The sequence below is a fragment of the Dendrobates tinctorius genome, unplaced genomic scaffold (genome assembly GCF_039654945.1).
Source record: "Dendrobates tinctorius isolate UK_male_01 unplaced genomic scaffold, ASM3965494v1 ptg000070l, whole genome shotgun sequence".
NCBI classification, from domain to species: domain Eukaryota; kingdom Metazoa; phylum Chordata; class Amphibia; order Anura; family Dendrobatidae; genus Dendrobates; species Dendrobates tinctorius.
In genome coordinates, this window is record NW_027361738.1 from 37,078,555 (window position 1) to 37,096,531 (window position 17,977).

The 17,977-nt window shown below is 44.4% G+C and overlaps 1 protein-coding gene across 3 annotated transcripts in view; it reads right to left on the reverse strand.

The window, feature by feature from the left end:
- PAXIP1 (PAX interacting protein 1) overlaps positions 1–17,761 on the reverse strand; it is a 59,431-nt gene extending 41,670 nt beyond the window's left edge. The window contains exons 1-6 of one of the 3 annotated variants that reach the window (XM_073581573.1): positions 17,603–17,761; positions 10,948–11,082; positions 5,152–5,195; positions 1,313–1,376; positions 798–911; positions 56–697 (exon numbers count right to left, since the gene is read on the reverse strand). In XM_073581573.1, coding sequence (XP_073437674.1) covers positions 56–697; positions 798–911; positions 1,313–1,376; positions 5,152–5,195; positions 10,948–11,082; positions 17,603–17,746 — 1,143 coding nt within the window. In that variant the 5' untranslated portion in view covers positions 17,747–17,761. Of the gene's footprint in view, positions 1–55; positions 698–797; positions 912–1,312; positions 1,377–5,151; positions 5,196–10,947; positions 11,083–17,083; positions 17,496–17,602 lie in introns of those variants that run through there. The other 2 variants (XM_073581574.1, XM_073581575.1) reach the window with 2 other exon arrangements.
- Positions 17,762–17,977: the final 216 nt, after the last annotated feature.

Sequence of the window (17,977 nt, forward strand, 5' to 3'; positions counted from 1 at the left end):
GGCTGTAAAACCAACGTTACGTACTATACAGAATAATAATAACATTGACACTTACGTGTGCTACATTTGATGGCCTATTTATTTGCTGTATATCAGCGCTGTTTGTGATGTTTCTAAGTGTCCTCGTTGCTGGACTACGAAAAGCCATAATATCCGGCCTTTCTGAACTTGTTGTCCCAGGGACCGATGAGAGCAAACCACTTCGGGGATCAGGAGGCAAAATGCTCCCTGGCACAGGCGGAACATTTGCACACAAGTTAATCAGCCCCGAGTCCTTGCCCTGAGGCAGCCTTCTCTTTGCAGTACTCATCTGCGGTATCTCTGCAGGGGTCCAGTTCAGATTTCGCTCTTGCTTTTCTGGTGAAGAGTCATCAGAGTCATCAAACATCAGCTCCTCTTTAATTTTCGCTGCCATACTACGCTTGGGAGAGGTTTCCTGATCAGGCAGGGGCGACCCCTCCCGTGAAGATGCCGGACTAGATTTGGAGGAGTATCTGTCCTCATCGGCACTTGTATTTTGAGAGTCCCTTTCATTTTCTTCCTCTTCATCTTCCTCTTCTACCTCCTCCTCATAGTATGTGAGACGAGGGTGATATGGCTCTTCATCTTTTCTGATCTTCTCAGATATACAGTCTACCACCCAGTCTGGGGCGACTATTTTTATATTCTCGCGTTGATAGGCATATTCAAATTTGGTCTGAGAAGAAGAGAAAGGCGGCATAGTAAAAAAAAAAAAAAATAAAAAATGAAATCATACCGTATATGAAAGAATGAGACCACCTCCAAATAGTTCTTACCCCTTTTGGCTCAGGAACGATTAGATGAGTGCACTTCTTATTAAGACTCAGTTGACATTCCCCACCATAAAATGTTATCAGTGCCCAAAGGGCATTTCTATCATCAGGCGAAACCTAACAAAAATGAAGAGGGGAATAGAAAATCTAAAATCATAATGCAACTCTATATTTCTAAAACAACATCTCATGTTAGGGCCTCTCAGCTCCTGAAGTTGGAGAGCACCACACCTCTGCCTCCCGACATAGAAAATGAATGGAGCAATTGGACGCCCAACGTTTAGCAAGTTATTACTTGTCCTATGGCTAACTTATAACTTCTAAAGATCACACTTAACCTTTGAGGGTTTGTCAAACATGAAACCATATGGGTTACATGTGTATGGTACAGCAGGATCTCAAAAAAGTGGCAACCTACAAATGACACTGGTTAATAAAAAAAAAAAAATATATATACATATATATATATATATATATATATATATATATATATATATATATATATATATAAAACATACCTGCGAGAGACAAGCCGTAACACCAAAAAATATCTGTCCAGATTCTGGAGAAAAGCCATTTTCACTGATTATTTTAATTAAGGAATAAACTTAAAAATAAGAGAAATGCACAGATCCTACAATACAACACCTCTGTCATAAGCCAAGTACCGTATTTTTCGGACTATAAAGATGCCCCCCCAAATTTTCAGAAGGGAAATGGGGAAAAAAAATATAATGTGTCAAATGGGAGTCCGTCTTACAGTCCGAATTCAGCTTACCGGGGGGTTGGGCTTCGGCACCTGTGCAGGAGCAGTCAAAGGGGTTCGGTGGTGGTCCAAGCTGGTGCGGTGGCCTCCGGAAAATCCCATCCCAGGCTGGTGCTCTGTGTTGCTGCTCTGCGTTGCAGCGGTGCTCCGCCTGCATTTTGCGACAGGTGCGGAGGTGGTGGTGCTCCTCTGGGGGGGGGCAGCGGTGGTGCTCCTCTGTGGGGCGGCGGGGCTCTCATTGCCTAGATCTGAATCTGAGCATGTGCTGCCCCCGGCGGCCATTTTCCCGGAGATCATCACATCACAGCACTAGATCTGCGGGGGCCTCCGGGCTTTCACGAAATGCCGGCTGAGCCCCGCCAACCCACAGAGGAGCACCACCGCAACCACCCAACACGGGAGCACCACCGCCGCAACAGTCTGGGAAGGGAGGTGGCATCGACATACAGCATCAGACTGGGACCGCTGCCACAGTATTTTTAAGTATATTCCGACCATAAGATGCACCCCCATTTTAACCGAAAATTTTTTAGGGAAAAAGTGCATCTTGTGGTCCGAAAAATACGGTAATCTTATAAGTGTGCATGGCAACATTTGTGGTTATCCTCATATGGAAGGGGAGCTTGCTCATCGTCTCTCCAAATCGCACCTCACCACTTGTTCACTCGACCCCATCTCATCCCACCTCCTCCCCAACCTCGCCACTACTCTTATCCCATCCCTAACCCACCTCTTCAACCTATCACTAACTTCTGGTACCTTCCCTTCTGCTTTCAAACATGCCACAATCACACCTATCCTCAAAAAGCCAACCGCTATGTCCAGCTATCACCCAATATCGCTGCTCCCATTCGCTTCCAAACTCGTGGAGCTGCACGTCCACGCTGAACTTTCCTCCCATCTCTCATCTAACCTGCTCTTTGACAATCTACAATCTGGTTTCCGCCCCCATCGCTCCACTGAGACAGCCCTGACCAAAATTACTAACGACTTACTTACAGCCAAAGCGAATGGACAATACTCTATACTCCTGCTTCTAGACCTGTCCTCTGCCTTTGACACAGTGAGTTGACCACTGCCTCCTACTACAGATCCTCTCTTCCTCTGGCATCAAAGACCTTACCCTATCCTGGATCTCCTCATACCTCTCCAACCGCACATTCAGCGTCTCCCTCTCCCACACTACCTCCTCATCCCACCCGCTCTCTGTTGGGAGTCCCCCAAGGCTCTGTTCTAGGACCCCTACTATTCTCAATCTATACACTGCACTTGGCCTGGGGCAACTCAAAGTCCCATGGATTCCAGTACCATCTTTATGCTGATGATACTCAGATCTACCTCTCTGGCCCAGACGTCACCTCTCTGCTGTCCAGAATCCCACAGTGTCTATCAGCCATATCCGCCTTCTTCCTCCCGCTACCTCAAACTGAATGTGAACAAATCTGAACTGATCATCTTTCCCCCATCTCACAGATCTTCCTTACCTGACCTATCTATAACAATTGACGACATCACGCTTTCCCCAGTACCGGAGGTCCGCTGCCTCAGAGTAACCCTTGACTCTGCCCTGTCCTTCAAACCGCACATCCAAGCTCTCTCCACCTCCAGCTCAAAAATATTTCCAGAATCCGTCCCTTCCTCAACCCTCACTCTACTAAAATGCTTGTGCATGCTCTCATCATCTCCCGTCTCGACTACTGCCAACATCCTTTTCTGTGGCCTCCCTACTAACACCCTCGCAGCTCTCCAGTCCATCCTTAAAGGGAACCTGTCACCTGTCACCCCCCCTGGGTGTTTTTACGTAAAAGAGCCACCTTCAGCAGCACTAAGGCTGCATTCTGTCCGATCCTTCCAAGACCTCCTTCTCTCCTCCACACTTATTTGCTCCTCACCCAACCGCCTCCAAGACTTCTCCCAAATAGCTCCCATCCTCTGGAATTCTTTGCCCCAACACATCCAACTATCAACCACACTCGGATCCTTCAGACGGAACCTGAAAGCCCATCTCTTCAGGAAAGCCTACAGCCTGCAATGATCCCCGCTGCCTCCTCACCACTACTGGAGCTACCGCCTCACCAACATCGGAGCTGCTGCAACCCACCAACCTACTGTCTCCTTCCCAATCATCCTGTAGAATGTAAGCCTGCAAGGGCAGGGTCCTCTCTCCTCAGCCTGTGATTGTTAAGCTGGAGTCACATATAGCGACTTACCAGCGATCCCGACAACGATATCAACGTGTCAGGATCGCTGGTAAGCTGTCAAACAGACAGCTTCACCAGCGATTAGCACAGCTACGCCGCGCGCGCGGCATCGCTGTGTTCGTTAACGCTGATGCCATATTCATGTCAAAAATAGAATTAAAATAAAAAATATTGTTATTCTCACCTTCCGACAACCCGCGCAGCATTCCCGCCTGTCTCCATGCTCCGGTTCCAGTAATCCTTTGTGAGAATTACCGCGATGACGTCCAGTCTCGCGGTCATTCTTCCAAAGGATTACTGGGACCGGGAGCGTGGAGAGAGGCGGGAAGACTGCACGGGACGCTGGAAGGTGAGAGTAACAATATTTATTTTTTTTTATTATTTTACAGCTGATCACTGGTCTCCCGCCAGTCACACGCAGCGATGCGTGCTGGCCAGCGGGAGATCAGCGACGAAAAAAATGTCCAGAGGTTTCTTGCAGCGATCAGCGATACCGGCAGGGGGGCCGGTCGCTGATCGCTGTCACACACAGCGATCTCGCTGGTGAGATCGCTGTTGTGTCACAAAAGTTGTGACTCAGCAGCGATCTCGCTAGCAAGATTACTGTGTGTGACGGGGCCCTTAGTTTGTTTACTGTAAGTGATATCTGTAATTTGTATGTAACCCCTTCTCATGTACAGCACCATGAAATCAATGGTGCTATATAAATAATAATGCAATCAATGAGAACCCCCCCAAACAAGCCATCTGATGCCTGAATACCCCACTGCTGAGAACTCAAGCACACAGTGTTACTCAGTAAGGTTAAAGCGGTGGTCCGAAGTCAAATTTGCATTCCTCGCTAGAGCACTTCCAAAAGTTGTTTTTTTTTTTTATATACAGGGTGTCAGGACATAATATACAACTTTCAGGAACACAGCACAGGTGTTGAGGAACTTGGCTGTATTGGTTCATACTAGAGATGAGCGAATGTGCTCGGATAAGGTGTAATCCAAGCATGCTCATGTGGTAACCAAGTGTCTTTGGCGTGCTCAAAAAAATATGTTTTCAGTCCCTGCGGTTGAATGCCTTGCAGCTGTTCGACAGCCGCAACACATGCGGGGATTACCTGTTTGTTAGGCATTCCCTGCAACAGCCGCGATACACTCAGGCGCGATGACTTAAGCCTATTTTTCTAGCATGCCAAAGACACTCGGTTAGCACCCGAGCATGCTCGGATAACACCTTATCTGAACACATTCGCTCATCGCTAGATCATACATGAAAACTCATGACAGGTTCCCTTTAACGGGTAAGCTGTAGCTAGCACAAATCATAAACCATTAAAAAGGCAGAGAAACTAAAAAGTAAAAATAAGAAAAACTATGCTAAACAGTAATTCAAAGGATACGGTAGACGAGCTCCACAACGAACAGATAAGGTGACCCATGAGGGCTGGGAGAAAAAAATAAAAAAAAATTAGATTTCTTAAGAAATGATAACGAAAAAAAGGATCCTCCAAACACAAAAGACGGTCTAAAAAATTTTGATTTTTTATTTAACTATTTTAACCCCTTCCTGACATCCGACGTACTATCCCGTCCATGGGACCCGGGCCCCTATGCCCATGGACGGGATAGTACGTCTACCGCGATCAGCGGCGCCCACGTGGTAAAATAAAAAAAAAATTGAACCTGAAGTATTTTTTGGGTGAAAAAAAGTTAGATGTTCATTTTTTTTTAAATATTCAAAAAAATTCCTGTGACGCACCTAAAGGGTTAATAAACTTCTTGAATGTGGTTTTGAGCACCTTAAGGGGTGCAGTTTTTAGAATGGTGTCACTTTTGGGTATTTTCTATCATATAGACCCCTCAAAGTGGCTTCAAATGTGATGTGGTCCTAAAAATAAAATGGTGTTGTAAAAATGAGAAATCGCTGGTCAACTTTTAACCCTTATAACTTCCTAACAAAAATAAATTTTGGTTCCAAAATTGTGCTGATGTAAAGTAAACATGTGGGAAATGTTAGTTATCAAGTTTTTTGTGTGCCGTATCTCTGTGATTTAAGGGCATAAAAATTCAAAGTTGGAAAATTGCGAAATTTTCAAAATTTTTGCCAAATTTCCATTTTTTTCACAAATAAACGCAAGTTATTTGAATGAAATTTTACCACTAACATGAAGTATAATATGTCACGAGAAAACAATGTCAGAATCACCGGGATCCATAGAAGCGTTCCAGAGTTATGACCTCATAAAGGTACAGTGGTCAGAATTGTAAAAATTGGCCCGGTCATGAACGTGCAAACCACCCTTGGGGGTGAAGGGGTTAAAAAAAGGACAATTAAAAAAAGGAGATGGCACCACATACAAACAGAAAGCGAGAAATACACTGTGCAAAGGTTAGATTAGGAATCACGCCATTTATAAACATAAAGAGCCTGTGAACTAGTAAGAACCTAATATTGATGATGGAAATATATGCTGCAGTCCTAATCACAATAGCAATGCAATATACATCACACTGAACATCCAAGACAGTAATGTCAACCAGTCTACTGGTGCCATGTCTGTCCAGCATTGCAGACCCAGACAACGGAACCCACATTCAGAAGCAAAGCACCGGGGATCAGTAAAACCAGTTGATACATCCTGCAGTAAGTTTATATCTCAATTTTTTACATCTGGCTGGCTAGCCTTTTAATGGGGCAAGTACCATAATTGTTTTTCTTTTTTTATTATTCTCCATGGTAGGGAACAATTAGTAACATTCTGGACAACCTCTTTAACCCCTTATGCCCAAAGGGTGGTTTGCGCGTTCATGACAGGGCCAATTTTTACAATTCTGACCACTGTCCCTTTATGAGGTCATAACTCTGAAACGCTTCCATGGATCCCGGTGATTCTGACAACGTTTTCTCGTGACATATTGTACTTCATGTTAGTGGTAAAATTTCATTCAAATAACTTGCGTTTATTTGTGAAAAAAATGGAAATTTGGCGAAAATGTTGAAAATTTCGCAATTTTCCAACTTTGAATTTTTATGCCCTTAAATCAGAGATATGGCACACAAAAAACTTGATAAGTAACATTTCCCACATGTTTACTTTACATCAGCACAATTTTGGAACCAAAATTTTTTTTTTGTTAGGAAGTTAAGGGTTAAAAATTGACCAGCGATTTCTCATTTTTGCAACAGCATTTTATTTTTACGGACCACATCACATTTGAAGCCACTGTGAGGGGTCTATATGATAGAAAATACCCAAAAGTGACACCATTCTAAAAACTGCACCCCTTAAGGTGCACAAAACCACATTCAAGAAGTTCATTAACTCTTTAGGTGCGTCACAGGAATTTTTTGAATATTTAAAAAAAAAAAAAAAAAATGAACATCTAACTTTTTTTCACAAAAAAAATACTTCAGGTTCAATTTTTTTTATTTTACCAAGGGTAACAGGAGAAATTGGACTGCAAAAGTTATTGTGCAATTTGTCCTGAGTACGCTGATACCTGATCTGTTGGGGGAACCACTGTTTCGGCGCATGGCAGAGCTCAGAAGGGAAGGAGCGCCGTTTGACTTTTTCAATGCAAAATTGGCTGGAATTCAGATCGGACGCCATGTCACGTTTGGAGAGCCCTTGATGTACCTAAACTGTGGAAACCCCCCACAAGTGACCCCATTTTGGAAACTAGACCCCCCAAGGAACTTATCTAGATATGTGGTGAGAACTTTGAACCCACAAGGGCTTCACAAAGTTTATAACGTACAGCGGTACAATTAAAAAATCATATTTTCTCCACAAAAATGATCTTTTCACCCCCAAATTTTATTTTCCCAAGGGTAACAGAACCCTAAAAGTTATTGTGCAATTTGTCCTGAGTACGCCGATACCCCACATGTGGGTGTAAACCACTATTTGGGCGTATAGCAGAGCTCGGAAGGGAAGCAGCTCCATTTGACGTTTTTGGCTGGAATGGAGATCGGACACCATGTCGCGATTGGAAAACCCCTGATGTACCAAAACAGTGGAAACCCTCCAAAAATGACACCATTTTGGAAACTAGACCCCCCAAGGAACTTATCTAGATGTGTGGTGAGAACTTTGAACCCCCCAGTGCTTCACAGACGTTTATAACGCCTGGGCATGAACATAAAAAAATCGTATTTTTTCCACAAACATGATCAATTAGTCCCCAATTTTTTTATTTTTCCAAGGGTAACAGGAGAAATTGGACCCCAAAAGTTGTTGTCCAATTTGTCCTGAGTACGCTGATACCCCATATGTGGGAGAAAACTACTGTACGGGCACATGTCGGGGCTCGGAAGGGAAGTAGTGACGTTTTGGAATGCAGACTTTGATAGAATGGTCTGCGGGTGTCATGTGCTTTTGGAGAGCCCCGGATGTACCTAAACTATTGAAACCCCCCACAAGTGACCCCATTTTGGAAACTAGACCCCCCAAGGAACTTATCTAGATGTGTGGTGAGCACTTTAAACCCCCAAGTGATTCACAGAAGTTTATAACGCCCGGGCGTGAAAATAAAAAAAACACATTTTTTTCCACAAAAATGATATTTCTGCCCCCAATTTTTTATTTTCCTAAGGGTAACAGGAGAAATTGGACCCTAGAAGTTGTTTTGCAATTTGTCCCGAGTAGGCTGATACCCTATATGTGGGGGTAAAACACTGTTTGGGCGCATGGCAGAGCTTGGAAGGGAAGGAGCACCATTTGACTTTTTCAACGCAGAATTGGCTAGAATTGAGATCATACGCAATGTTGCATTTGGAGAGCCCCTGATGTGCCCAAACAGTGTAACCCCCAATTCTAACTCCAACCCGAACCCCAACACACCCCTAACCCTAATCTCAGCCCTAACCCTAGCCCTAACGGAAAAATGTAAATAAATAAATTTTTTTAATTTTATTATTTTTCCCTAACTAAGGGGGTGATAACGGGGGGTTTGATTTACTATTTATGGCGGTTTTTATTTTTGGCAGCTGTTGCACGCTAAAAGACGCTTTTTATTGTAAAAATAGTTTTTGCATCACCACATATTGAGAGCTATAATTTTTCCGTCTTTTGACCCACCGAGTCATGTGAGGTCTTATTTTTTGCGGGACGAGTTGACGTTTTTATTGGTACCATCTTCGGGCACGTGACATTTTTTGATCGCTTTTTATTCCGATTTTTGGGACGCAGAATTAACAAAAACCAGCGTTTCATGAATTTCTTTTGGGGGGGTGCGTTTACACCGTTCCGCGTGCGGTAAAATTGATAAAGCGGTTTTATTCTTCGGGTCAGTACGGTTACAGCGATACCTCATTTGTCTTTTTTTAATGTTTTGGCGGTTTTATGCAATGAAAACGATTTTATATAAAAAATAATTATTTTTGCATCGCTTTATTCTGCGAGCTATAACTTTTATTTTTTTGCTGATGATGCGGTGTTGCAGCTCGTTTTTTGCGGGATAAGATGACGTTTTCAGCAGTACCATGGATATTTACATGCGTCTTTTTGATCGCGCGTTATTGCACTTTTTGTTCGGCAGTATAATAAATCATTATTTTTTGCTTCGTTTTTAATTTTTATTTTTTAAGGGGTTCGCTAAAGGGGTTAACTAATGGGACAGTTTTATAGGGCGGGTCATTACGGACGCGATAATACCAAATATGTGTACTTTTATTGTTTTTTTTCTTTTTTTATTTCCAAAAAATGAATTTATTGGGGAATATTTTTTTTTTTTCTAATTTATTTAGCGATTTTTTTTAAAATTATTTTTACACTTTCTTTTTTTTTTTTAACTTTATTAACGTTGTCCCAGGGGGGACATCACTGTCCTGTGACAGATCAGCGATCCGTCACAAGACAGTGATGTCCCCCCTGGGACAACGTTAATAAAGTTAAAAAAAAAAAAAAAAAAAAAAAAAGTCGCTAAATAAATTAGAAAAAATTAGCAGATAATTAGCGATAATTAGTGATAATTAGCTGACACCCGGCCGCGATCAGCGGCGCTCACCACGTGGGCGCCGCTGATCGCTGTGACGTACTATCCCGTCCCTGGAAATTAAGTCCCAGGGCACATGGACGGGATAGTACGTCACATGGGATTAAGGGGTTAAAAGTGCTGCTGACTTCTGCTTCAAGAGGCCAGACAACCCTTTAAAGGCCAAACTAATACATACATATATCTATCTATATAATTTACAGGAAGCAAATGTAATATGTAAATATTGTGAGGCAGTGACCGGTGTCATATGTGAGGGTTGCTATGTGTCCCCCAGGATGCGCTCAGAAGTGTATTAGATCCGCTGGAGTGCCTTATGGTCTCAGCAAGTTGCCTGTGAGTCACAAGGCAGTATAAAAGTGAGTGTGAACTTGGTCAAGTTATGTGACCAAGGAATTGTTTAGAAAAACCAGGTATGCGCTTTTATTTTAAAAACGGACTGCAGGAAGATAGTGGGTCCGGTCTGTTTCCTCAACCCCAGATCTTATAAGTGGCCTATGGCCACAGAGGATGGAGGAGAGAAAAAAACAAAGAGGGTTTTGGGTGTGTCAGTTTTGATCGTGGGAGCAGACAGAGCAGTTGGTCTGCAGAGCACTCCCTGTGTGAGGCAACACAGGGCCAAGCAGAGCCTAAAGGCCCTTTTACATTTAGCGATGCACCAGCGATCCGACCCGGTCAGGATCGCTGGTGCATCGCTAAATGGTCGCTAGTGAGCTTTCACACAGAAAGATCTCACAGCGATGCAGCAGCGACGCAGCGCACGATACTCACCTTTCACACACAGTGATCCTGACGTCCTCCCGCCCGCCTCCACGCGTCGCTCGTCGTCACAGCAGGAAGCTGACGACGAGAAATGGAGCCGGACATTCTCGCGCGATCAGCGATAACCAGCGGGGGAGCCGGTCGGAGGTAAGTATCACACATAGCGATATCGCTATAACGTCACAAAATCGGTGACGTTATAGAGATATCGCTAGTGATATCGCTATGTGTAAAACCCCCTTAAGGATCTGACACCCCCTGCGTACACAGCAGTGCAATCGCTCACGGCAACCGGTCCCGGACTGTCTTTTGTTTTCCCGGCAGCGATCTGGAGGATAAAGTGTGCTGTGCACTGTGTGAGAGATATATATATATATATATATATATATAAAATCAGAGGACATATAGCATTACAAAGAAATGCCGACATCACCTACTTTTACAATAGGAAGATCAAAGACCTCTCGAGCCTCCCCAACCTCTGGATTGTCGCCATCTTCCGCAATAATGTGTGTAGCTAAAGCATTGTAAGACACTTCTTTGGCTTTTCCAGCCTTCAGCATCTGCACAACCTGTAAAGAGAGGTTCTTAGATGAGTTACAGGAACCTAAAGCCCAGCTTTAAAATAAATCAGACCCAGGAACATGATAGAAATTATTATAGGGGACGAAAATTTCAGGAGCTTCAATCGCACAAGTATTACTGCAAACAATCGGACTTTACTTTCTATATTTGTGCAACCAATATTTTATTTTCAGATGGACATGTGGCTGTAGTGCAAGTAACATGGATATACTGTATCCAACTACCAGCCTATATGACTTTTGATTGGGGCTTCAAATATATAAAACAAAGACACTGATGACAAAGTTGCTGCAAAAACTACGGCAAAACGGGCAACAAAGTTGACGACTTTTTCCTGAACCGGCTTCACCTTGGAAAACTCAGCAGCTTAGAAAGGCTCCATCTGCACAAACTGTACCTGTCCCCTGTAGAACTCCCAGTGATTCGACTTTCTAGCCCTGGACCTTCCTCAGCCCTGATTAGAGTGATCCAGTCCCAGCAGAGGCCATGGCCCCATGTGTGATGATTACCTGCTGCTCTGCCCGCTCAGATAAGACTCTTCTGCCTAAGCACCAGCCCACCAGGACATCAGAGAATATCACGATTATTTCTAATACAGCAAGGGCCGAATGATTATTAACTACATCTAGAGATCAATCACATATTTACTGAGAGGAACAAACCTAAGGCCGATTCAACATCAGGTTTTTTTTTTTACAATAAGCAAAACAAAAAAAAAAAAAAAAAAAAACACGTTTTCATTTTTTGGCCTATGCGTGCATTTTTATGATCAGTATGGCATCAGTGTATCTGACATGGGAAAACAAATAACTGATGGAGGTTTCCCAAGCATCAATAAAATCCTTGCCATCCACATGATGACCATTTTTAATTTTTTTTTAAAGACTTATTTACTTGAATGAATACATTGAACTTTTGTTTTTGTTTTGAGGACGCCAGGAGAAAGAAAAAAAAACAAAACACAAATGTAAAGCATGGATGAGGCCTAACGGAGGATCCTTTTAACTTTAGTTTTTACAGGTTCGATGTAGATTTTGGCTCGAATTCTGACGAAAAAAATCTACACTGAACTCCACTTCTAAAGCAGAAAATAGGGACGGGGGTCAAAAACTTTGTTAAAGGCAGGGCTGTGGAGTCGGAGTCGGAGTTAGTTTTGGTTGGAGTCGGAGTCGGAAGAAATGTACCGACTCCAGCTTTAAAAAAATGTATTAATATTTCATAATTGAACTTTCATATGAATTTTATAAATGTTACTCAAATATATATGTTCTATCAAACTATGAACAACAGTGATAAGCCGTTCTGCTGGAGATAGAGACATTTCTTACTTCTTGTGTGTCACTGTTCTCCACTGCCCTTATCTAATCTTATACTTGGTTAACCTCATGCTGCCCCAACCCCCCTACTTACAATGTATGAAACTGAAAGTGAAAATGTGTTGCAAATTCTTAGTAGTAAAGCTCCTCCTCTAGACTAGATCATACTAGGTGTGCGTCTTCCAAGCATCTCACAGCTGCCTGCTACTCAGAAGAGGAAGACTGTAAGAAGTATTATCCTTTCAACAAACTTTGCATCAGTTAACTGTGAGTACATGAGGAATAATAACAGTATTACTGACCACTATATCAGTTGTACGACCTGGCAATAATTTTGTACAATTGTTTTTAGGAAAAACAATTGTCATTTGGATTGTGACTGCAGAATTAAAAACCTGAGAATGTCAAAGAAGCATCACATTAAATCAGCTTTATTTGAACATTTCACCATCACTCAAGATAGAAAACATTATGTCTGTCAGTGTATGACAAATGATCCAGACGAAAACAAATGCTGTGAAGCCAAGATGAGTGCATATTCAGGCAAAGATAAAAATGCTCCTACCAGAGCTTCTAATCTAAAGAGACATTTACAGCACTTTCATCCAGAAGTACTGAAAGCAGTGGATGAGAAAGACTGCATCCAAACCAATGAACCAGTGCCCAGCTCTTCCAGCCAAACAAAGGAGCAGAGAACTTTGCAGCCATCAGTTGCAAGATATTTTGTCAGTGACAAAGTTACTGTGACAATGACAGTAGATACATTTAAAAAACAGATCATAGAGCTTGTTGTAAAGGATAGTGTGCCTATTTCATTATTTTCACGACCAGTTTTTATGTGTCTGAATGGGGAAATGGCCCGCAAGCTTGGTGTTTCTCTGGAGAGAGAGAGAGTATTAGAAAATTAGTAATCGAAGAAGCTTTTAAACAAAAGGAAGAACTTAAAAAAACTCTCAAGGGACGCTTTCTGTTTCTTAAAATTGATGCCTGCACACGTCACAGAGTGAACTATTTTGCCATCAATGTCCGATTTGTTTGTGACAAAAATGAAATAGTTACCAAGACATTGGCAGTAAAAGACACCAAAGCTCATCACACCAGTGAGTTTCTCCAGGTCTTGGTGGAAAAGGTTCTGCAAGACTATGAACTTAAAAAAGAGCAAGTTCTTTCTGTCGTAACTGACAATGCTTCAAATATGATAAGTACTATTAAGCTAATGAATGAGAGTAATGATGGTGACCAGCAGCTAGAAGAACATTCTGGGTCCACAGACACAGAAATGTTTGAAATAGAGGAACACAGTATTGTAACTGAGGAGCAAACTGAAGTTGCTTCAGATGAACAGCAACATGATAGTTTAGATGATCTTGTTGAAACTGTGTCAATATGTTCTTTCATTCATCACATGCGCTGTGTTGTGCATACGCTACAGCTGGCTATAAGAGACAGTCTGCAAGAAGGACATGCTGCTGCACTGATTGGCAAGGTGAGAAAATTGGCTACTGTTGCCAGAACCCCTAAAGTTGACTCAATTTTGAAGAGACGTGCTGGAAAAGGGGCAATTATTGATCAAGCCACACGATGGGGCAGTACTTACTTAATGATTCAGCGCTTGGTTGAACTGAAAACCTTTCTTGTAGACATGGCTAACCCTCAACTGACGCTAAATGAAAGTCAGTGGAATCAGGTGACTGAGCTGGAAAAATTGATGGAGCACCCATTTACAGTGACTAAAAAATTGCAAGCAGAGGACTTAACTCCAGGTATTTTCTTAAAGGAGTGGAAGAACCTGATGTTTCGCCTGTCCCAAAGAGGAGGGTTAATTGCAAGTGGCATTGCTACATCAATGAAACGGAGAGAGGAGCTACTATTACAAAATAACATTCTTTTGGCAGCTGTTTATGTAGACCCAATGCATCGGATTCTTCTAGATGATCAACAGCTAAGTAAAGGAAAAGAAGCTCTGTTTGAAATAGCAGTAAGGATGAAAGGGTTGCAGAACAGTCAGGAGGAACAAACAAGAAGAATTTGGTCGTCCTGCCACATCTTCACCCTTATCATCAACTGATGAAGAATTTAATTTCGAAAAATATTTGGATCACAAGGACCGTGCAAAGCGTTCCCGCATAGAAGAAGAGTCATCCCCATCAAGGAACACAGCCAGTACATTTCAGCAGAATTTTTCATGTGCACTAAAAGAAATTGAGAAATTTGACCGTTCATCAAAAATAACAGTGCAACAAGCGATTCCTCTGTATCCTGACATTGTCAGAGATGTTGCCCGAGTGGTTACTGCTTTGCCACCAACACAAGTTAGTGTAGAGAGGTTGTTCTCTGCTCTCAAAATAATTAGATCAGATTTGAGGGCATCCATGAAGGAGGATCTGACAGAGGCAATACTTTTTCTGAGGACAAATTTATAGATTTCTTCTTATTAACTGCATAAAAGTGTTTATTGCCTATTTACTTACAGTTTATAAAAGTTATTTGCTATATTCTAATTGTATTCTAATAAATGTAGTTTTTGCTCTAAGTGGTCTGATTACTTATATGATGGTGAGAAACTGAATAAGCACGATGTTTAATATTTTACAACAGTAAATTTGTTGTTATGAATTGGCCATTTATGAAGGAGTCGGAGCCTGATAAAATCCAGGAGTCGGAGTCGCAACTGTGGCTTACCGACTCCACTGCCCTGGTTAAAGGGACTCTGTTCAAACCAAGCACAGGCGCTCAGTGCTTCACGGCAGGATCAATCATTTACATATACACACCACACCTGCTGGTTACAATCTCTACCCATCTCTTCTTTGACCGACAGCTCTGGCTTCATAGAGCCAGAGAATGGCAGAGAGATGGAAACCAAACAGGTGGGAAAAGTGTATATAAATGACTGGCCCAACCATGAAGCACCAAGTGCCTGTGCTTGGTTTGGACAGTCATTCTGTGCTGACAGGGTCCCTTAAAAAACACAACTTATTGGTTGTGCACACAACGTCTAATAGACACAGACTGACCGCTGAGTTATTGAAGAAAAAGACATCAAAGGAGACTGCAGCAGCGGCGGTGCCTTTCCTGAAGTGTCTTGCCTTGACACCTTCTTGGACTGCTTTTACAGGGGTTTTTCTTAAATGCAGATATAAAGTAACTGAAGCTGCCTGAAGAACGGATGGACCATATCTTTTATCTTCTTCACAGCTATTGAAGCAGTTAAAAAAAAGTTCAAAAACCAGGCACATGAGCGCAGCGAGTCATTCTGACATTGTGCATTTGACATTTTTTAAACACTTTTTCCAGCAGATCTCTGGGGGAATCTGCCTGAAATAGACATCTGCACCAACACTTTCTCCAGGGGCAAAAAATAAGCGATGTGCAACCAGGGCTGTGGAGTCGGTGTCCACACTGGTGGAGTTTATATAAAATGGTCTGACTCCTAAAAGATACGTTTTTACGTTGGGTACAGTAGTTCAGTGCAGGATGTGCTGTAAATGTTTAAATATGAATTTGGAAAGTTATGAAATATCCTATAAACGTCTGTTCTGTTCCTGATCTAAGGATCTCGGCTTTTAGATGAGATGAATCTGTGCTGCACTTTATGTACATGCTCAGCAGTGACCAGTGCTGTGAGGTCGGAGTCAGGAAAATTGAGGATTCAGTGGTTTGGCTTAAATTCCCCGGCCCTGCGTGCAACTTAAGCCAAACTTGTCTCTGTTTTTCACTGGGAGGTCAAGAAAGTGTCATATTGAGAGCTAGTCGTATATACCGCACCATGGCATTCAACTAGTGTAACCCCCATCCCGTGGCGGGAATCACACGGCGTAACCCCCATCCCGTGGCGGGAATCACACGGCGTAACCCCCATCCCGTGGCGGGAATCACACGGCGTAACCCCCATCCCGTGGCGGGAATCACACGGCGTAACCCCCATCCCGTGACGGGAATCACACGGCGTAACCCCCATCCCGTGACGGGAATCACACGGCGTAACCCCCATCCCGTGACGGGAATCACACGGCGTAACCCCCATCCCGTGACGGGAATCACACGGCGTAACCCCCATCCCGTGACGGGAATCACACGGCGTAACCCCCATCCCGTGACGGGAATCACACGGCGTAACCCCCATCCCGTGACGGGAATCACACGGCGTAACCCCCATCCCGTGACGGGAATCACACGGCGTAACCCCCATCCCGTGACGGGAATCACACGGCGTAACCCCCATCCCGTGACGGGAATCACACGGCGTAACCCCCATCCCGTGACGGGAATCACACGGCGTAACCCCCATCCCGTGACGGGATCACACGGCGTAACCCCCATCCCGTGACGGGATCACACGGCGTAACCCCCATCAGGTGACGGGATCACACGGCGTAACCCCCATCCCGTGACGGGATCACACGGCGTAACCCCCATCAGGTGACGGGATCAGTGAGGACCAGACTTCACTTGTATCCTCAGCAGAATCTCACTATTTAGCAGGAAGTGGCCGCTCTGCCTCATCCGCCCCATACCTCCCTATGGATCACTATGTGGCAGGCACTGAACGTCCCAGAACTGAGCGGCACCGGAGACACCAGGCCGGAGCGGGGCGCGGGAGCACGGAGGTCCCCGGCTCTCCCCTCACAGTCCGCACCGCCGCCTCCTCCTCTCTGCCCCCGGTCTCTACCTGAGGATCCAGATCCCCCACGGGGTAAAACTTCACATCCTTGAACATGTCCTCCGGAACTTTCAGCTCGGTGTCCGCCATGACGGCGGCGGCGGTATCGCTGCTGTGCGCGGAGTGACGTGTATTACATCCCCTTCTCCGGTCACTTTCGGGCGGGAATCAATGAGGGGTCAGAGGAGGCTCCACACCGTCACCAAGATGCGGAGAGCGCGCCGCGGCGCCGACTACCAGAGCCCGAGGGGTGAGCGCTCCGTCTGCACCACGTCCACGGGCCGGAGAAGCTGTACAGGAGGCGCCTCGGCTCTACCCGTCACCATATTCCCCTCACACCCCTACATGGAGAATATGCTCTACGACACGTCGTGAAATGGGATTGTTTTCTGGCGCAAGTATTGCAAATTCCCTCCTTGGAAACACTTGGTACATTCTGAGGAGGGGCGGGGCCTACGCGGCTCGTCCTATAAACAAAAAGCAGCGCGGGGAGGGCGCCGTTATAAAAGGTCACTGGCGCGCAATTACCTCACTCGGCTCCAGCAGGCCGTACGAAGGGATGGGTCCGTTGTGGGCGAAACCAGTATGTCTCCACAGACCAATATCTCCCAGTGCCACTAGTTCTCCCCAGCAGCCAGGCTTTATATGGTAGTAGGTAACGAGTGTAAACATCTGTCCACCGTATGTGCCGGAGAGCAGGGCTCAGGCGCCGCCGATTCTGGACCAGGTGTGAGGGTGTGTGCAGCCTGTTCTGGACCGTGTGTGTGGCCGGTTCTGGACCGGGTGTGTGCAGCCTGTTCTGGACTGTGTGTGTGGCCGGTTCTGGACCGGGTGTGTGCAGCTGGTTTTGGACCAGGTGTGAGGGTGCGCAGACAACTTTGGACCAGGTGTGAGGGTGTGCGC